Source organism: Balaenoptera physalus (assembly GCF_965194825.1).
Source record: "Balaenoptera physalus genome assembly, chromosome: 15".
NCBI classification, from domain to species: domain Eukaryota; kingdom Metazoa; phylum Chordata; class Mammalia; order Artiodactyla; family Balaenopteridae; genus Balaenoptera; species Balaenoptera physalus.
Genome location: NC_138894.1, coordinates 78940243 through 78962587, shown reverse-complemented (window position 1 = coordinate 78962587; position 22345 = coordinate 78940243). Strand labels below are relative to the sequence as shown.

Here is a 22345-nt window from a genome sequence, read left to right as displayed (position 1 = left end):
ATTTGGTAAGAACTTTGTCCTTACTCACCATTTTATCCCTAGTTCCTAGCACAATGTTTAACATATATAGTAAGGACACAGAAAATATTTAATATTCAAATGAATAAATGAATCCATTGTACATCTTTAACTGCTATTTCAGTATATTATGGTATTAGTGGAACAAAGAAAAAAATTGTTAATATCAGGATTTTAAAGAATGAATATCTGTGGAATTAAATATTTGTTGTTAATAAGGAATGTGGTCATCAAATAGGCAAAAGAGAATTATTGCTAAGGAGACTGTAATAAATGCCAGATAGAGAAGGAACCTCAATCAGATCAAAACACCAGCTTTCCTACCTGAGAGAAGAGTGGGGATTTTATTCCATTCACCTTCAAGGATCTGGAGCAAGGTTTCTCAACCTCCACACTGTTGACATTGTGGGCAAGAAGCTATCCTGCATATTGTAGGATGTTTGGCAGGGTCGCTGGCTTCTACACACTAGATGCCAAATAGCATCTTTATATCAGTTATGATAACCAAAATGTCCTACCAGTTGTGATAACCAAAAAAGTCTCCAAACATTGTCAGATATCCCTGGGGACAGGGAAAGCAATATGGCCCCCAGTTGATAATCATTGATGTAGAGCGTAAAACGGCAGAAGACTCTTCTGTCATTGGATTACATGCTTTTTCTCATGGGAGGACAAAGAAAGAATTTTTACAGGAGAGTGCCAGGGCTTCAGGTTGGGGAAAGAAAAGTGACTACTTCTCTTAATCAGTTCAGAGAACTGTTACTGAGCGATGATAACCTAAGTACTCATAATCATAGGTAAGTGTCCAGAAGCTAGGAGGAATGCTGATATCAAGATGCAATTCAGTTTGTGTTGTCAGAGTTAATGTTCTTGTCTATTTCTATATATGTCAGTCCTTCTTAATTTAAGAATAAATAGATAAAACTATTGTATTTTACTTTAAATTTTTATTTGGGGAAAATTTTTTAACCTATAAAAGAATAGAGACTAGGAAACGATGTATACCCACCACATATAAACCACGTATTTGCAGTTTTGTTCAAATAAAAGTAGTAAGATGATTAATGATAAAATTGATTTGTCTCTAATTCTTTCAATCTGTTTTTAATGATTATGCATATATAAGTATCTGTGAACAATATAGAATGTTTATTAAATTTATATATTATATAATACTATGTGTATTTTTCTACAGTATACTTTTCAGCATGGATCTTTAGACATAAAGATAAATAGATTTATTCAGTTCTGTTAACTTTTGATAAGTATTTGTATTACACGAATATACCGTATTTGAGAAATCTGTTTCCCTACAGATAGACATTTCCTATGGGTAAACAACCATTTTGTTACAAATTTTCATTCTTACAGCCAGTAGTACTACAGTGAACATGAACATCCTCGTACACACCTCCTGTTTTAGGAAGAGTTTCTTTAGGATCTGTGTACATTTTTATGTTAACTGGGTAATTATCACATTGTTCTTTAAATGATAAGCATTGAGAGTTCCCTTTTTCTTGCATTCTCCGCACTTTAACTTTTTGCCAACCTGATGGGTGTGGGGTTATAATTTTAAGTACATTATAAGAATCAAGACTTTATCAGATTTCTAATTATAATTTATTTGAACTCTGGTGTAGTATGCCTGCTTAATTTACAACAAACTTATTTGAAAATTCAGATTTTCTATTTTAAGGAATTATTATTTAGAACATCTAATAATTTCAAATGCAGCTAGTATATGTACTGTCTGCTTCTTTTTGATATCGAGTATTTATTTGAAATATTCAATGTATATACATCATTGAGGGAATACATCTGTGATAGCAGTCATTCTCTTTATGTTTTTTAGCCAGAATTGTTTTCTGCACCTTGGTATTTTGTAATATTTGTTTTTTAGATACAATTTTAAATTGTTTTCTAAATCTGGTTTTATATTCTGGATAAAAACAGGAATCTCTGCAAATATGTAAATATTAAATACTTGATCAGAGAAGGAAATATGGTGGTAGAAAGTACAGTAACTGGATTTCCTTTGTGTAACAGCACTGAAAAGAGGCGCAGGGAGCAAGAAAATAAATATTTAGAAGAGCTAGCTGAGTTATTGTCTGCCAACATCAGTGACATTGACAGCTTGAGTGTAAAACCAGACAAATGCAAGATATTGAAGAAGACAGTCGATCAGATACAGCTAATGAAGAGAATGGAACAAGGTAAAAAAATGAACAAAAAAACCCCTGTGACTGTGTGCTTTGTTATTAAGACATTTACAATATGTGATTTTATTTTTTATCATTAAGAAATTGCATTCAATTTTGTAATTTTATTAAAGGAACATTTTTGTTTAGATGCTATTTATTTTAGAATGTGAATCTGAGACCCTTCTTTTACAACAAAGTGGCTTATTAAGTTATTTTGAGAACTGGTTGCCTTGAAAGGTTATGAGACCCAGTATCATAGCGGATTAAGTCAGGAGATACAAGTTGTGGTATCAGACCTGAGGCTCTGGCATAGGGTTGAAAGACAGCAACTCAGAGGTAGGAAAGTCCCTCCATCTGAGTTATAAGTTTATCTCTACCTGGGCTCTGGGTGGGGGAAACAGCCTTCTCTGAGAAAACCCTGATTTATTTTTATGGTTCATATTTATACTATTCATATTTACTGGGGACCCAACACCACACAACTCCTGGGTTGCCTACCAGAAACAAAGGCAAAGCACTTTGAAGGAACATAACCACACCTCGCCCTGTCAGATTCCCAAAGAAAAAGTGCTTCTGAGGGAGATTTTATGCTATAAACTTATATAACATAGGAGGAAATAATCTACAGTGAGTAAGAACACAAATAACAAACAGAAGGAATAGACCCCAAAGAACTTCAGATTAATAGCAGCAATGTTAAAAAGACTATGAACAAATAGTATGTTTTAAATGGTTGAGGTGATAGGCTTTTAAGATTTTAGGAGCTGGATAGTCTAGTGACAACTGATTTAGCAGACAGGAAAAACGGGTATTGTAGGTCTGCAGAGGGGATAGCCAACAAGAGGCTGTATGGCACCTTCCCTGCTCAATCTGGAAACTCTGACAGCCTGGCTCATACTCCCTCAGCTGAAAATGGGAGGATTCCTCTGGGGCAATTGAGCAGTCCAAAGGGAAAGAGACACAGACACTGACAGTTGGAATTGATTCCCCAAGTGAAAAAATCAGCTCCTTGCTCTGTCCCCACACTTCACACAACTGCCAGTCAGGATTTTAGTACCTCACTCTTTAACATGAATAAAAATCCAGATATTTGAAGAAAGTCTTTTTATAAAAGAGAATAAATCAAGCAAACGAACAGAATAAAGGGAACTCAGAGGAAGCAGAGACAATGCAGGGAGCAAAAGAAAATGTAAAGCCATCAAACAGTCCCTCAGAGACAAAAAGGAGGATATTTCATCTATGAAACAAGAATAAGATGCTATAAAATGAAACATTGGAACTTAAAATCAGGATAACTGAAAAAAACTTTACCTCATTACCTTATTTTCTCATACTCTCTGCCCCAAGCATTCCAGGAACACTCTGCCTCAGGTATTTGCACTTGCTGTTCTCTCTGTCTGGAAATCTCTTCCCTGGATATACACAAGGCTCACTCCTGCATCCCTTTTATGTGTTGGTTCAAATATTTTTTCTCAATGAACTTGTCCCTCACTAACCTATCTAAGACACACATACACACACACACACACACACACACACACACACACACACACACACACACACACACCTCTCTACATCTTCCTTGATTTATTTTCCCCACAGTATTTTTTACATCTAACATATTACACATTTTATTTGTTTATTGCCTGCCTACCCCCACTAGAGCTTCATGAGGGCAAGGATTTTTGTTTGTTCACCATTGTATCCTTAATACCTGTAGCAGTTCCTGGGTACATAGTAGACTTTCAATGAATATTTGTTGAATAAAAAGATAAAGCGTTGAAAGATAATTTGAAGAAATCCCATAGAAAGTAAAATAAAAAGACAAGTAAAGGAAAACAAGAGAAAGATAGAAATGTATAGGATTAGTTCAGGAGGTATAACACATCATTAGTCCCAGAAAAAAAAAAAAACCAGACCAAATAGAAGGGAAGAAATTATAAGAAATAATGCAGAGAAACAAAAACCAAAAAATTCTCAGAATTAGGAGATATGGGTTTCCAGATAGAAAGCACCCATGTAGTGCACAGCACAATGAATAAAAAAGAAAGGAAAAAACCTCACACCAATGCGTAATTTCTAGGCACCAGAAAGAAAAAAACAAGAGAGAGGAAAAAACAGACACATACTAGATTACTTTCAGGAGGGTCCAGATTTCTAAATAGGAACACTGAAAATGAGTATCCTGGACCTAGAGTTCTGTGTTCATCCAAATGAAGTATGAGTGCAAAATAAAGACATTTTCAGACACCTGAAGCCTCAAGAATGTTATCTCCTGTGTACTTTTTTTCAGAAATATCTATCAAGACCAAGGTAGTAAACCAAGAAAGAAAAACATAGGATCTTAGCCCAGGGAAACCATGAAATCTTAACAAAAGAAAGGTAGAAGGAGACCCAGGGTTACAGTTGAGCAGCAGACTAAAGAAGTAGCCAGTCCCAATGGGAGCAGGTGGATAGAGGACTCTAGGAGGAATATTTCCATGGGGAAAAAAATGGAACACATAGAGTGTATGATGACTGACCAAATTGAGAGGACTTTTTTAGTCTGGAGGAGAGTTTAGAGATGAATCAAACTTCACAGAAAAACTAAAACATGAAATATGAGAATTGTAAATTATAGCACATACCTTGACTCATTTGTGAACTATATTTATATGGCCATAGTAACATATATACTAAATACTGACTGCTCTAAAAATTATTGTAACTATACTGGGAGGATGGGAAGAGGGGATATGTATGTGTGTCTAGATGGTTGATGTAAGTAAGTTAAATTCTTACCTTTTATGATGGCACGTTAATAGATTATGTCTAACATGGGCACAGTCAGGATATAGCAAATAAGCATGTTATTGAGAAATGTGGAATGTATTAGTTAGGATACAGGCAAGGCTACTGTAGCAAGAGACCCAAAGTACAGTGGCTTTAACAAGGTAGTCTAGGTGTGTGTCAGAGGTTCAGATTCCTTCCATCTGTTTTGCTGAGCCATTCCTAGGGTATTGCCCTTACCCATGTGGTCAAACATGGCTCACCTGTACGTGTTCCTGATGACAGGAAAGGGAAAGAAGAAAACAGGAAGGCATGCTTCTGTCCCTTTAAGGACAAGACTCTGTCCTTGCGTGTCTCATCTGTTCACATGCCTTAGGCCAGTCATATAGCCACTCCTGCCTTGGGTTTTGCCTAAAATTTTGTTTGCTGTGCTTTTCATGCATAGTTACTTAATGTACTTGGACTTGATGGTTTATGTTTTTTTGGAACTGTTTAAGAAACAAAACCTGTCTTAATGTTAGAAACACATGAAATGATGAAGGAAGTACATCTTAGAACTAAATGAGAAACTCCTATACCATAATAATTTAAAAATAAATAACCCAATTAATTAATGGGCAAAGGCTCTGGATAGACATTTCTCTAAAGAAAATACACAAATGACCAATAAGCACATGAAAAACATACTCAATATTATTAGCCATCAGAAAAATACAAATCAAAACCACAATGAGAGACCACTTTACACTTGCTAGGGTGGCTACAATCAAAAAGACAGATAGTAACAAGTGTTGGTAAGGATGGGAGAAATTGTAACCCTCATACAGTGCTGGTGAGAGTGTAAAATTGTGCATCCACTTTGGAAAACAGCCCAGTAGTTTCTCAAAATATTAAAGATAAAGTTATCATGTGGCCCAGCAAGTCCACTTGCAGGCATATACCCAAGAGAAATGAAAAGTTGTACACAAATGTTCATAACAGCATTATTCATAAATAGCCAATAAGTGGAAGCAAACAGTATATCTATCAACTGATCAATGGGTAAAGAAAATGAGGTATACCTATACACTGGAATATTATTTAGCAATAAAAAAGAGTGAAGTACTGATAAATGCTTCAACATAGATGAATCTTGAAAACATTACACTAAGCAAAAGAAGCCAGTCACAAAGGACCACATATTATATGATTCCATTTATATAAAATGTCAAAAATAGGCAAATCTATAGAGACAGAAAGTAGATTGGTGGTTGCCTTGGGCTTGGGAGTGTTGGGAAAATGAGGAATGACTGCTAAAGGGTATGGGGTTTCTTTTTGGGTTGATGAAAGTGTTCTAAAATTTATTGTGATGGTGGCTGCACAACTCTGTGAATACACTAAAAACCACTGAATTGTATGTTTTAAATCCATGAATGGTATGCTGTGTGAATTGTAGCTCAGTAAAGCTGTTATTATAAATACTATATAAGATAACATTTTACACCCATTAGGTTCGCAAAAATTAAAAGCTGTGCTGATATCAAGTGTCAGCATACAGAAAAACAATAACCCTTGTATGTTACTGGTGGTACAACCTCTTTGGAGAGTAATTTGTCAAACTTAGTAATGTTGAAAATACACAGACCCTGTGATCCAGCAATTTCACTTCTAATATTTACCCTAAGAAACTGTCACAAATGTGCAAAAGAGGAAATACTGAAAATAGTTTATTACAGCATTGTAAGAAGTCAAAAGGTCTAACAGTAGGGGACTAGGAAATCAACTGTGGGTTATTCATATACTATATAGCAGTTCAAATGAGTGTATGAAATTTATATGTATCAGTATAGTTAAATCTCGAACATAATATTGAGTGGAAAAAGTTGAAAAAGTCTATATATTTTTATGTAAACATTAAAACACGAAACAATAATATATTTGTAAAAATCATGCATATGTAGTTGAAGTATAAAAACATTCTTAGAAATGTTTATGCTGACCTCAGAACACTGGTTACTTCTGAAAACGGACAGAAGAGGAATAGTGGTAGAGCTGTAGCTCTATTTGTAGCATTTTATTTATTTAAAAAGGAAAGACTGGAAGCAAATAATGTTAACATCTGTGAAAAATGAATGGTGGCTGTGTGACTGTATGCTATGCCACTTTCTGTGTTTTCTGTAATATTTGAAATATTTCATATTTTAAAGTGAAAAAAATGAATCTCTATATTCAATAATACTGTATTTGCTTTTTGGTGAGCTAATTAGTCTGACAGATTGGAAACTTTTATATAAGTATGCTGCTGCTTTAAGATGATGGATGGATTATTCAACATCACCACACAAAAGAATTCTAAATCATTTAGCAGTTGCAGTTTTATCAATCAGATCATCATGACATGAAGGTGAAAAGTTAGCTATTTCATGCAGGCTCACAGAATCGTACCTTCACTCTCTCTTCAATGGCAGTTGATCAAATCAGAGAAGGAGAAAGATGGAGGAAATAATTATTCTTTTACGATTTACTTATTTCTTAAAAATTTTTGATGCAGACTTTTTTTTAAAAGACTGTATATTTTTACACCATTTTTTCCATTTGTTGGAACACTGGACTTGGTCAGAATTCAAATCCTCCTGCTGCCATTTATTAGTTATATGATTTGAGACACATTATTTAACCTTTGTGAACCTCAATTTCATTATCCATAAAATGAGTATAATTAAGATTTAATGTGAAAGTGCCTAGATAATGAATAAATATTATTTGAATCTGAAATTAGGTGAATTCATGTCTTAATAAACGTGCCATTATGGAAATGAGCTCTTTTTGGATGTGACTTGTTTGCTGCTTTGTTACAGAGAAATCAACAACTGATGATGAAGTACAGAAGTCAGACATCTCGTCGAGTAGTCAAGGAGTGATAGAAAAGGAATCCTTGGGACCTCTTCTTTTGGAGGTAGCTGTTCTCATTGACTTAGAAAGTGATCAGAATCTTTTTTCTACCCAATTTGGTTTTTTTCTTTATCTTCTTTTATGTTTTAACATCCAATTAATAAATTGTAAAACAGAGTAAAGTTTTAAGGAACTTTTAATAATTATTTTATTTTAGAAACTATTTTGACCGTTGTTACTATTTCAAAATTAAATGTGAATAATGAACATGAGAAATTTTCATAAAGATGCTACCAGAAAACTACTAGAGCTTATCGATAAATTTGGTAAAGTAGCAGGATACAAAATTAATGCAAAGAAATCTCTTGCATTCCTATACACTAATGATGAAAAATCTGAAAGAGAAATTAAGGAAACACTCCCATTTACCATTGCAACAAAAAGAATAAAATACCTAGGAATAAACCTACCTAAGGAGACAAAAGACCTGTATGCAGAAAACTATAAGACACTGATGAAAGAAATTTTAGATGATACAAACAGATGGAGAGATATACCATGTTCTTGGATTGGAAGAATCAACATTGTGAAAATGACTCTACTACCCAAAGCAATCTACAGATTCAATGCAATCCCTATCAAACTACCAATGGCATTTTTCACAGAACTAGAACAAAAAATTTCACAATTTGTATGGAAATACAAAAGACCCCGAATAGCCAAAGCCATCTTGAGAAAGAAAAACGGAGCTGGAGGAATCAGGCTCCCGGACTTCAGACTATACTACAAAGCTACAGTAATCAAGACAGTATGGTACTGGCACAAAAACAGAAATATAGATCAATGGAACAGTATAGAAAGCCCAGAGATAAACCCATGCACATATGGTCACCTTATCTTTGATAAATGAGGCAAGAATATACAATGGAGAAAAGACAGCCTCTTCAATAAGTGGTGCTGGGAAAACTGGACAGCTCCATGTAAAAGACTGAAATTAGAACACTCCCTAACACCATACACAAAAATAAACTCAAAATGGATTAAAGACCTAAATGTAAGGCCAGACACCATCAAACTCTTAGAGGAAAACATAGGCAGAACACTCTTTGACATAAATTGCAGCAAGATCTTTTTTGACCCACCTCCTAGAGAAATGGAAATAAAAACAAAAATAAACAAATGGGACCTAATGAAACTTAAAAGCTTTTGCACAGCAAAGGAAAACATAAACAAGATGAAAAGACAGCCCTCAGAATGGGAGAAAATATTTGGAAATGAAGCAACTGACAAAGGATTAATTTCCAAAATTTACAAGCAGCTCATGCAGTTCAGTATCAAGAAAACAAACAACCCCATCCAAAAATGGGCGGAAGACCTAAACAGACATTTCTCCAAAGAAGATATACAGATTGCCAACAAACACACGAAGGGATGCTCAACATCACTAATATTAGAGAAATGCAAATCAAAACTACAATGAGGTATCACCTCACACCAGTTAGATTGGGCATCATCAGAAAATCTACAAACAACAAATGCTGGGGAGGGTGTGGAGAAAAGGGAACCCTCTTGCACTGTTGATGGGAATGTAAATTGATACAGCCACTATGGAGAACAGTATGGAGGTTCCTTAAAAAACTAAAAATAGAATTACCACATGACCCACCAATCCCACTACTGGGTATATACCCAAAGAAAACCATAATTCATAAAGACACATGCACCCCAATGTTCACTGCAGCACTATTTACAATAGGCAGAACATGGAAGCAACCTAAATGCCCAGAGACAGACAAATGGATAAAGAAGATGTGGTACATATATACAATGCAATATTACTCAGCCATAAAAAGGAATGAAATTGAGTTATTTGTAGTGAGGTGGATGGACCTAGAGTCTGTCATACAGAGTGAAGTAAGTCAGAAAGATAAAAACAAATACCGTATGCTAACACATATATATGGAATCTAAAAAAAAAAAAAAATGGTTCTGAAGAACCTAGGGGCAGGACAGGAATAAAGACTCAGACATGGAGAATGGACTTGAGGAAATGGGGAGGGGGAAGGATAAGCTGGGATGAAGTGAGAGTGGCATGGACATATGTACAGTACCAAATGTAAAATAGATAGCTAGTGGGAAGCAGCCGCATAGCACAGAGAGATCAGCTTGGTGCTTTGTGACCACCTAGAGGGGTGGGATAGGGAGGATGGGAGGGAGATGCAAGAGGGAGGAGATACGGGGATATATGTATATGTATAGCTGATTCACTTTGTTATAAAGCAGAAACTAGCACACCGTTGTAAAGCAATTATACTCTAATAAAGATGTTAAAAAAGAAAAAGAAATTTTGATAAAGGCATTCTAATGGTCAGATGGAAAACTGAAGACAACTGTCTGGCTTTGCTACTTCTTTATTATAGTTAGGACTAGTTGGGAAAATAAAACTTTTAGAATTATTTAGCTAGTGCTAATTTCTACTGTAGAATTTCACTTTTGAGTAAGGGATGCCTCAGTTTATTACAGTAGGTGTTTTCCTGACCATAATTTTTTAACTATTTATGTAGACATTGTAAGAGAACTTACTATTTTAACAACTCTGTCAAATTTTTTAAAATGAAGAACTTTTAATCTTGAATTACTTTGTAATTACTGTGTAATTTTCACCCGTTTTTTTCCTATCTAATCTTTCCTCCCTCTGTTCTCGAAACAGATGTTTTGTTTCCAAGCAGGCTCATCACCTTAAGTACTCCTTCTTCATACATGAATGTTTAAAAACACATACATGTGTGTATATATACACACTCATTCCCCACAAATTAGGCTTTTCCATCTCTAGGCCTAATTTTATTTTTTTTATAGGTATGTTTATTATATACATGCATATACTTAAATATAAATATGTGTATTTAAATCATACATGTATTTAAAAATAAATATCTATATAAATAAAATAAATTCTCCTTTCCTGTCCTACCTCAAGGCCCTTCTTTCTGGTGAAGTCTTCCTAACACTCAAACTTGTATAGGTCTCTTGATTTTCTAACTCCTTTATACATTTTTTTCCTACTACCCTAACTATTCTTCTGTTTTTGTATGAACCATAATTCCCTCTACCAACACCGCTAACGTGAGAACATTCTCAAAATTTAGTGCTTGGTTTTTTAGCCCAAGTAATATCATTTGCTTCATCTTTTATCTCTTTAGAGATGACCCTCAAATATGTACTTCTTGCTTTAACCTCTTTCCGAACTCTATTCCTGTACTTTTAACAGGCTGCTAAATATTTTTGACTCTCCTGTTAGCAAGTTCCCCCTCAAAACCTAAATTCCTTTTTCCCCTCCAAGTTATACAAGCGCTTTGTTACTTTAGGCTGTTGGTTTTAATGATTTTTATTAGGGGAATGAGCCCATATTTTATAGTGTTGTAAAATATAAAAAACATTGGCCATTGAAGCTGGATAGAAACTACTCTCTGGGTGAGTGTATAACATATAACTGGGAGAGGGGAAAGCCACCACATGTGATGGACTCTGATGTTTTTATTCTTTTCACAACCCCTTAAATTGATTGTATGACACATGACTGCCTTTTGGAAATAGTGTTAAAATAAGTATAGTAAAAATGTTAATGGTAGAATCTGTGTGGTGGATATACAGATGTTCACTACAAAATTATTTCAACTTTGCTATATTTTAAATTTTTTAATATAAGCCATTAGAGGAAAATAAGTTAAAGAAAGAAAAGTACTTTAGGCTCATTTGCCGCTATCCCATCTCTTCCCCGGCCTTGGTTCCTGTCCCCATCCTGCTACTTGGTTACACTTGGGCCCTTCCCATCCTAGGATGAGACCTGACCCATCCTAGCACTTATTGCTTGTCTCCTCTACTCTGCAGGATCAGTAGACTAGTATCTTCATATCTTCTAGTTTTTCTGTGGCGGTTCTGTCTGCCTTCTCAGTGTCCCTAAGTGTAAAACTGGCCTAAGAACTTTATATTTCCTTTCAATTCATTAAATATTTATGAAATGTATTTTCTGCATATAATGCCATTTGAGATACTGAAAAAGTATAAGATATAGAGGTCCTTGAGATTTGTGGAGTTCCTGTAGAGAAGTGGTAGTCATTTAAATCCCAGTTTTACCACAGGTTCTTCAGAAACCACAGAGATCAATAAGGAGAGCAAATAGATGATCCACAAACTGAAAACAGCACAACTGGAGCCAGAGAATACCACTACTGCTTTAATTTACATAGACATTTGTTATTTCTGTGTAAGAAAAATCTATAACACTTTAAAATGAACAGAAAACGACAGGAAAACATCCATTCAAAACTGCTATAAGAAGAAAGCATTTGTTTTAGATGATGAAATTATTACCCTGAAAACCACTATGAATCAAAGGAAAACTGTAACACAACATTACACATGAATTACATGTCATTAGGCATTTTCATATATGAAAACACACATCAAATTAGAAGTTCCAAAAACTCAGAATAGAAATGTATTTACGTTCTTGACTTCAAGGAGCTAATAATATTTTTATTTATGAGCTATACAGATGTGAAACTGAGACTATAAAATACAATTACTTTTATAGACTTCAAAGTTGCTTTCATTGACAACCTTTTCTAACCCTTCTTCTGTATCTCCCAATCCTGCCTCATTGCCTTAAACTTTATGAAATCTAATCCAGGGCGGCTAAGAGAAGAAGTGGTAGAAGAGCCACCACGAGATTGTTTATTGACTTATCCAGGCTACAGTCTAGAGCTGCACTGTTCAGTAAGATAGTTACACATGGCTATTCAAAGTTAAATACAATGAAAAATTCAGACATTTTTGCTGAATGTCTGGTGAGAAAAATTCTCACCAGCCACATTTAAAATGCTCCATACCCACATGTGGTTAGTAGCTACTGTATCGGACAACACAGAAAGAGAACATTTCCATCATTGCAGAAAGTTCTATTTGACATCAGTCTAGAGGGGCCTGCTCAGGTGGAAGATCTGCACATCTAGAAGGTGACCAAATATCCACCATATTGTGAGAAATTCTCACCATACAATTTTCAATATATTTCCCCCTCCTTTTTCTTAAACATAAAAAGGTAGCACGAGTTAAGAATAAAGGTATTGGAGGTAATTTCCTCACTCTTAAAGAGAGAGTGGTGGGACTTCCTTGGCGGTCCAGTGGTTGAGATGCTGCGCTTCCAGTGCATGGGGCGCAGGTTCGATCCCTGGTCAGGGAACTAAGAATCCCACATGCCGTGCGGTGTGGCCAAAACAAAAACAAAAGAGAGTGGTATTAGAATTTATAGACTTTTTTTTTTTTTTAAAGCTCCTCATTCTCCAGTGTTCTTTGCTGTCTAAGTTTCTCTACCTCCTATTCAGAGCTCTGCATTATCTGACTCTAACACTGCTTATTTCCTATTGCTCCACAAGAAAATTCTGCTTTAGTCACAGAAGTCTCCCTATACCTTGCATGTGCGTTCAGGCCTCCTTACCTCATGTTATACCATTCCTTACGTTGCTTTGTGGCTCTTGACACTGTTGACCACCCACTTCCCTCTTCCTTAAAACTCCTCATGAGCCTCTTTTATAAAACTATCTCTTTGCCTCTCTGGCTGCTCCTTAGCCTTTTCCTCAGATTTCTCTTTCTTTACCTGCCTCTTAAATGTTAGCATCCCCCAAGGTTCTGGCCTTGGCTCTTTTCCTTTTGTTTTTTATTCTGTGCACATTTCCTGGACAGTTTTATCAACATCTATGTCTCTGTCTATATGATGTGTTCATGTGTGTGTGTGTGTGTGTGTGTGTGTGTGTGTGTGTGTGTGTAAAATACCAATTAGGGTTTTCTGATTTGAAGCAACAGACACCAATTCTGACTAAGTTAAGCAAATGTGAATTTATTGGGATGCTATTTGGATACCACAGAACTGTGCTTAGAAATAAGGTGAAACCAAGGCATCTTATGGAGGCTAGAAAGCAGAAACTGTATGAATGGTCTCTTCAAAAGACCCATCTGGACAGTGCCCGGCTGCCAGAATGAATGTGTTCCAGCCATGTTCGTTCTTTTTGTAATTCTCAAGGCTCACGTGTAGGGAGGAAGTTTCCCAATGGCCTGATTAAGAATCCCACGGGGGCTTCCCTGGTGGCGCAGTGGTTGGGAGTCTGCCTGCCAATGCAGGGGACACGGGTTCGAGCCCTGGTCCGGGAAGATCCCATATGCCGCGGAGCAGCTAAGCCCGTGAGCCACAATTACTGAGCCTGCGCATCTGGAGCCTGTGCTCCGCAACAAGAGAGGCCACGATAATGAGAGGCCCGCGCACCGCGATGAAGAGTGGCCCCCACTTGCCGCAACTACAGAAAGCCCTCGCACAGAAACGAAGACCCAACACAGCCATAAATAATAAATAAACTTAAAAAAAAAAAGTATAAGTATAAAAAAAAAAAAAAGAATCCCACGAGACTTTATTAAATGGGGAAGAAGTAACTCCTCAAAGGAAATCGGATATTCTGTGGTAGGGGAAAAGATGATTGTAGTTAAACAAAAACTAAATGATACTGTATGTACCTGTAAGTCAAAAATGTCTGTCTTTAGCCCATATCTCTTTTCACAGCTTCCCTTTCATCATATCCTGTTGCCTTTTGAACATCTCTACCAGAAAGTTCCTCAGTCATTTCAAATATAACATTTCTAAAACTAAATTTATAATTGATCCCTTTATCTCCTGTTTGAAAAAAGAAGGAACGTCAAAAAGTTAAGAACTAGATTTTTTTTCCCACTTGAATCCCCTTTGTTAGGGAAAGGCACTTATCTACCAGAACCCTAAAGTCATTAATGAAGGATCACCCCAAGTGCTTGTTCCCACAGCTGCTAGAGATCACCAAATGCTGTTTGTTCTGCCTCTGTAGAGTTCTCTTCCATCACTTCCACTGCCGTTGCCTTGATTTGGGCTCGCATTTGAACTGGAGTATCACAATAGCATTGCAGTTTGTCTGCTTGCTTCCAGTGCACATGCCACGCCCCCTGCCAGAAGGATCTTTGTTAAAGCAGATCACGTCAGTCTCCTGCTTAAAAACATTGCCTTCGAGATGATCCCCGTGGCCTTTTTTTCTTTCTTTTTTTTTTTGGCTTTTCCTTGAAGCTTTTTCAAAAAAACTTTTTATTGTTAAATATAACACAAATATGACAAGTACGTACAAGGTGATTTCTTCTTTCTTTTTTTAAACCTCTGAGCTGTTTCCTCTGTTTTGAATGTTCTTTCCACCCCTCGCCCACCCGAGTTACTGCTGTGTCCTTCAAGCCTCAACTCAGGTGTCATGTGGCCTCCTCCGAGGAAACCTTACCCACAACAGTCATCCCTTTGCCCATTTGGGTGCTTCACTCTGTGCCTAACCTTTATGAATTCCTCCATTGTACTACAATGTGACTACACGTACTTGTTTTTTTCCCTTCAGAGACTATAAAATTGTTGAGAATATGTGTTTTATTCCCAGAACTTTGTCCAGTGACTGACACTTAGGTGTTACTTAGTGAAGCTTGTGTAGTCATTTACAGCGAGGGCCCTGTGAGAAGCCCTGGCCAGTGTGAGCCCTGCATTGACACCCAACGTGGTCCTCTTCAAAGACTGATATCCTGGGTAGAGAGAAAAACCCCTCCAACTGATGATGCTGTACAGAATGGAGTGGCATTTGTTATCATCTCCTGTGTGTAGCTCAGTGTCAGCCCAGCTGTCAGGACTTGGAGAAACAGGAAGATTCCTTCCTAGGAGCACACTTGGAAATTAATTATATGCACAACACATGAGGGAAACTTGTAGGATAAGAACAAGTATTAGCAGGTTATATTAATCAGACACACTTTTAGAAATTAAAGATGTTTGTATATTCATAGGAATAGTCTCAAAGGATTCCTTGAAATGTTACCCATCTCTTGGGGGTGGGATTTTGGCAGATCTTAGACTATCTACTTAATTTTCATACATAAAAAAAGTTTTAAGTTATATTTCATTTATAATTAAAAAAAACAAAACATACGCCTTTCTAGCACAGGACAGGCTGTCTGTATCTCAGGAGAAGTTCAGCAGGACCTCTCTGCAACTGTGGGGCAGCCTCTGTTATCCTGCTTTCCAAGCCAACCTTTTCTGGAGAAGCTCAAAAGAAATATGATGCCCAGACTTCTCAGAGGAAACGATGAGTCCATGTAACCAAGGCCAAACAGAGACCTGGTGAAAGTTCTGTACTCCCTGTAAGGCTGACCAGCTGCATATTCCAGAAGCCAGCTACTAGAATAACTTCCCAGCTTGGCAGTGAGGTCAGGTGCAGTCAATGGGAGAACTTGGAGAAGTCCCAGAAAGTCTGTGGAAACAGGAGACTGCAGCGACTCCAGGCCTACTGCAAAGGAAGTTTAAATCCTTTGGATTTCACAAATGCCTTAAAAATAATTGCACCGAGTAGTCCAGGTGAATCCCTGGGCCTTGCTGGTGCTCGAGGTCTGCAGCACCAGCCCTGTGCCCACTGCTGGACAGTCTTCAGATTGGGCAGAGATGATCCCAGGAGTGGGTCTCAATCTCTCCCAGCCCCTCGGCAGACAGTGGATAACTTCCAGACATAGAGACAGACATGGAGAGTGAAAAAAGCAAGGGAGGGCTTCCCTGGTGGCACAGTGGTTAAGAATCCACCTGCCAATGCAGGGGACACGGGTTCGAGCCCTGGTCCGGGAAGATCCCACATGCCGTGGAGCAACTAAGCCTGTGCACCACAACTACTGAGCCTGCGCTCTAGAGCCCGCGAGCCACAACTACTGAAGCCCACATGCCTAGAGCCCGTGTTCCGCAACACGAGAAGCCACCGCAATGAGACATACGCGCACTACAACGAAGAGTAGCCCCCGCTCGCTGCAACTAGAGAAAGCCCGTGCGCAGCAATGAAGACCCAAGGCAGCCAAAAATAAATAAAATAATATCAATAAATTTATAAAAAAAAAAAAAAAAAAGCAAGGGAAACTGTGGCTTTGAAGATAGACAGTGTCACTAGGGAGGCAGAGAGCAAGGAGCTAAAAAGGACACCCTGAAAACTAGATGGAAAATAGAAGAAGGTAGTGCTTTAGAAGCTGGATGGTGTGGCCCTTGGAAGTGGTTCACCATGAAATGGCCAAGTTTTTTTACTTGCCTGTGTTTTGATATCAATCCTGTTTCTTGCTCTGAACTATGATACTTTGTTATACCCAAACTGTTCTTTATTAAACTCTTTTAAGAGACCAAAAAGAAAAAAGAAAGTTAAATTGTATTTACACTGATGCAATTAATAGCTAAGAACATTTTAAAGAATATTTAGATCTTCTTTTTAAAAAATATGTCTGTATTTCAGTTATCCCTATTTTAATATAAACTGCCAGACAAATATATATACATATATATATAGATCACCTGTTATGAAATTTATAGCTAATCTGACTTTAAGAAAACAATTAGATATGAGGGTGCTTTCCTGTGCTCATCTAAATCCAAAATAGTTTACCAAAGGGTTTATCTAGTGTTGAGGTTTTTAGATTATTAATCACATCCCTCTCCTCTTTGCATTATGAACTAAATGAAAAATAGTCACAACAGTCAGGTGGAATAAAAATAGTTTTATTTCTTTTTGTTCTTGTTAAAGAAAATATTAGCAGTATTTTTAATGAGAACAATGCTGTACTTCATTATTTTTTAAAATCTTGGTTGAATGCTTTGGGATGCAGTGATTTGAAGATGTAGTTTCAAGTTCAGTTTATTTTAATATTTGGCTTAAATTATCAGCTGTAAAAAACACCTCACAAAAATGAGGTAGATACAAATGGAAAAATATATCATTGGATGAGTTTACTAAGTCATGATACTCATTTTGAAATCCTATCTACCAATTATGCAAAGGTTTTTCTTCAAATTTCAACATTTTTTTTTTTTTTTGGCCACGCTGTGCAGCTTGCAGGATCTTAGTTCCCTGACCAGGGATTGAACCCCTGCCCCGGCAATGAAAGCACCGAGTCCTAACCACTGGACCTCCAGGGAATTCCCTGAATTCCATCTTTTTTGATCTCAAATAGTGATTCTCCAAATTAATCAAAAGGAGTTGAATTTTCCTTTTTTAAAACACAGGTTTTTAAAGCCCATTGAAACTCTTATTGGAAGAATTTTGCACAGGGAAAAGGTTTTGTTTCTAAATGTTTTACACTGAGAAGATAATTTTTATAAGTGGTGTACATCATTTTCAGCAACAAAATTATGACTGTGGTAACATTTCAAAACATCCATTTTCATGTGCTGTCTCTATAGCATAAGTGTCTTTTTGAAAGCAGTTTATTTTTTATTCATTGTTAAAATTTCATCTTTACCCTGAAGGAACAAAATTAGGTGTGTTTATTATTTGGAAACTACCTGCTTAGTAGGATATTATCATTAGCACCCAGCATCATAGAAAAGGTCAGCAAACTTGGGACACTTAACCTTTTGCAAAAACAAAAATGGGTAGCCCATCAACATTGCTGGATGGCTTAAGTCTTTTGCCACCAGTAACCAGCAAACCCCTGTATGATACAAAGGGTGGTTACGTCTTGTTACAAAATTCTATAAATGTTCTACTTTTTAAAGGTCTTGTTTTTATTGCTTGTATACATTCTATAGCAAGTAAACTGTAATATGTTGCGATAAACAGAAAGATAATAAATAAGGTACCGCTGTCAACCTCTGCATTCTGGATCTTCTCTCAGATTCCGTGGTTTGTAATATGTGACTAGACTGAGTGAGGCACCAGGGTGTCAATATGTTAATTAAGCTTAATTTCTTCCTTATGTTTTAGATTATGCTATAAATAGAGATTGCGGCTTCTTTTCCCTGCACCCCTGTGGATATTATGTCCCCTTGGGGCATGTACATCTTCTTTTGGAGGTCTCTGGCTCCATCACAGTGCATAGAAGGCCCTCTGTGATTTGGCTCCTGTCCACCTCTCCAGACTCACTGCCTGCCTGTGCCTTGTGCTCCTGCAGTTCCAAATAGCTTTTTTGTTCCATTATGTGCCATGTTCTCTCCTCTGCCTAGAATGTTCTTGCCTCATTCCTCCTCCCCTCTTCCACTATGCCTTTTATAACTCAGATCAGGGTCTGTAAGGAGCCTTTCTTTGCCCCCCACCTCGACCCCAAATAAGTATCCTTCTTTGTGCTCACAGAGTAGTCTGTGTATGGCTCTGATACTGCATTTCTCACTGGTATTTTATTATGCTTATGTCTCTCTCCCCACTGCAAGTTCCTTGAGGGTAGACACCAGGTCTTAACCTACAGTTTACAGATGTTTATGACTGACTGAATGGGTCAGTCATTTACTTCACATTTGCTGCCATAAAATTTCTTTCCAAGGAAGACGTTTGACATATTCATTGATGCCTACTTGAAACATGAGTGTACAGTCTGTTTAAAAATCCTGTTCCCTCCACAGAGAACATGCAATGTTAAATCTTCTATTCAGTCCCCCTTTTTTTAAGTTGGCATATATTTCCAATCTCTTTTTCAGTAGAGAAATGTATATGTGTATTTTTCTTCTCTCTTTTAACCATAACCTCTTAATCGTTTTTTTGGCTTTGCAGGCTTTGGATGGATTTTTCTTTGTTGTGAACTGTGAAGGGAGAATTGTATTTGTGTCAGAAAATGTGACCAGCTACTTGGGTTACAATCAGGAGGAATTAATGAATACCAGTGTCTACAGCATACTGCATGTGGGTGATCATGCGGAATTTGTGAAGAATCTGCTACCAAAATCGCTAGGTAAAAGGAATGTGTTTTTTAAAAGAATATGAACTCTCTATAGCTTCCCTTCACATAATATATATAATATATTATTATATTTATAATATATAGTATTATCCTAATATATATAATAACATACTAAAAATATTTTAAAATTTAATTTCAGCCTGAGATTAAATATGGAGGAGGAGTGTCATCAAATAGCTGATAGAGAGCATTCCTTTTATCCTCTTCCTCTAGATTATGTCACAATTATGTGACAGTGTTAGGAGGCAGAGCAGTTAGTTGCCTTGCCACAAGAAGCTTCTGCTTGGAATTCCCTTTGTTTTCAATTTCAATTATGTACAAGGAAGAGACAAATGTATATAATGTATCCTACCACCTTGCTCAAAGGAAAGAAAAAAGCGAAGGAAGGAGGGAGGAAGGGAGGGAGAGAGGAAAGAGGGTAAGGAGGGAGGAAGGAATACCCTTCATATTACATACTTATTAAAATTAACATTTTTGGATGTGAGTGGTTTCAACTCAGTAGTTCTAAGTATGGTTGGATGGGTTGTTCACTGCTAAAGGAGCCTAGCTGGGAGTATGGATGGGGCCTGATTTCCAGCTTGTGTTCTGTTCACTAAACCATGTGCCTCGTCTTTAGCCTGTATGTGCTCCAAAAGTTGGGGGAGAGTCTTGGCTAGAAATCCTATGTAACTAAACGAAACATGCAAATAAAATGTTATCCATAGCTCTTAATTTTCTATGTTGTTCACTCAATGAAGTGGAAGCCTATTTCTTCTTGGAAAAGAGTAGTATGTGTTTATAGTAACTGGAAGCCTGAAACAATTGTTCCTCTTAAAATCGCTAGTTTGATACTTGAGTTACCAAGGGGTCTTAATGTGTTACAGAATTCTAGAGTGTAAGTGACTTTAGAGATAATACAGTGGATTGCTTTATTTTAAAGACAAGGCAAAGATTAAGTCATTAACCCAAAACTCACAGCTAGTTCAAAGACGAACCAAGACTCCTTACTCCAGTATAGGTTTGTTTCCATGATTTCCTCTAACAGTTATAGAGTGATGAGATAGTAAAAAGGAAGGAGGTTCAACGGCGAGTCTACGGTAAGAAAACTGTTGGGAATGGGGAGAGAATAGCTGAAAAACCCCTCTGACTGCCACCATGGTTTGAATATAACATTGTAACTGGGAAATGGTGACCCGCCACACAGTGATTCTCACTTGAAATGTACAGTTATCTTCTCTATAACTGAATTCACTTTTCTTATACTGAATCAGGTAACATTTCTGTTTTAACAGTCATTTTTATGTAATGATTACCCACTATATTCAAGGCATTGTAGCATGCAGACTGTGTAAATAAAATAAAGAGCAAGAAAAAATGATTTAAGAAACCAAGATTGGTCTCTGTCTATTCTAAATATTTTTTTTGACTCACAGGCTCATTTGAAAAACTTTGACTCCTCCAACCAAAAATGTGCACACACACACAAGCCATCCTTAGGCATCCATGCCTACCAGGTTAAAACCCTTGCCTAACAACAGACCTGTGATTTTCAGTCATTTTTTTCATTGCCAGGGTATAGCAGGAAACAAGTGGAAAAGCTCATTAATTAACTGCTGTAAAATTCTGAGCAAAAGAGCAATAAGCTATTAACTTTTTAAAGCTATTAATTTTTAATTTTGTTTTTATCTGTTTATAAAAGCTGTTAATGAATTAAGGTATTTGTAAGACCTTATCTTTGAGGGAGGAAATCCTATACAATTTCTTGAAAATTTTACATTTTTCTAATTGGTAAACATTTAGCTTTGCTAAGGAAGATAAGTATCCTATTCCCTCAGGATAATGTTGGATCTGAGGAAGTCTGTCTTTTAATCTGAGCAGCTAATTAAGCAGATGAGTAAAGGTATGTCTTTTGTATCTTCAGAGTTTGTACTTTTTCACCTTTTTCACAGGCATATAATCAATTTTTCTTTCACAGTAAATGGAGTTCCTTGGCCTCAAGAGGCAACACGACGAAATAGCCATACCTTTAACTGCAGGATGCTAATTCACCCTCCAGATGAGCCAGGCACCGAGAACCAGGAAGCTTGCCAGCGGTATGAAGTAATGCAGTGTTTCACTGTGTCACAGCCAAAATCAATTCAAGAGGATGGAGAAGGTAAAGACAAAGGGTGATTTTAAGGTGTTTGACTGCTTTTTCCAAGGTTTTAGGAACAGAGAGGAAGTTGATTATAAACTGCCTTCTTCAGATAGTATTTTTGGTTATTATATTATATATCATAGTGGCAATTCAATTTGCTCTGTATTTCTTAATACTTAAGAAAAAAATTGCTAGCATCTAGAATTACCCATTTAAAATGCCCCCAAATCCTCAGTTTTAAGCTGACATTCCCACTAAAATGTCAAATTCAAACCAACTTGCTGCCTAGAAATAAGAGCTGTAACTAACTGCTGCCAGTTGGAAATGTACCAGATGCAGCAGGCTGTTGAACAGCTCTGATTTTTAGAAAGTTTCAAGCTTAGAGTGTACGGAACACTGGAGAATAGAGTTAGCATTTTTGAGGCCATACAAGGTAATTTATAAGGAGAAAGCTTATGAACAGATGAAAACACAGCTGAAGCTCTAATATGAACAGGGTATGAACATGGTATTAGTTAAATTTGTTACAGTGGATGAGTTTTCCATGCAAGCTTAAACTGAGCTAAGTTAA

General features: G+C 36.8%; 1 protein-coding gene across 12 annotated transcripts in view; it reads left to right on the top strand.

The window, feature by feature from the left end:
• The window catches only part of NCOA1 (nuclear receptor coactivator 1), a 261261-nt gene that overhangs the window by 152190 nt on the left and 86726 nt on the right, over positions 1-22345 (top strand). For all 12 annotated transcript variants that reach the window (XR_014254217.1, XM_082427427.1, XM_082427418.1 and 9 more), the window contains 4 exons: positions 2065-2231; positions 7826-7923; positions 19472-19649; positions 21613-21792. Coding sequence is in view for 11 of the 12 variants with exons in the window: in XM_082427427.1 (XP_082283553.1) it covers positions 2065-2231; positions 7826-7923; positions 19472-19649; positions 21613-21792 (623 nt within the window). In the remaining variant the exon portion in view is untranslated. The remainder of the gene's footprint in view (positions 1-2064; positions 2232-7825; positions 7924-19471; positions 19650-21612; positions 21793-22345) is intronic.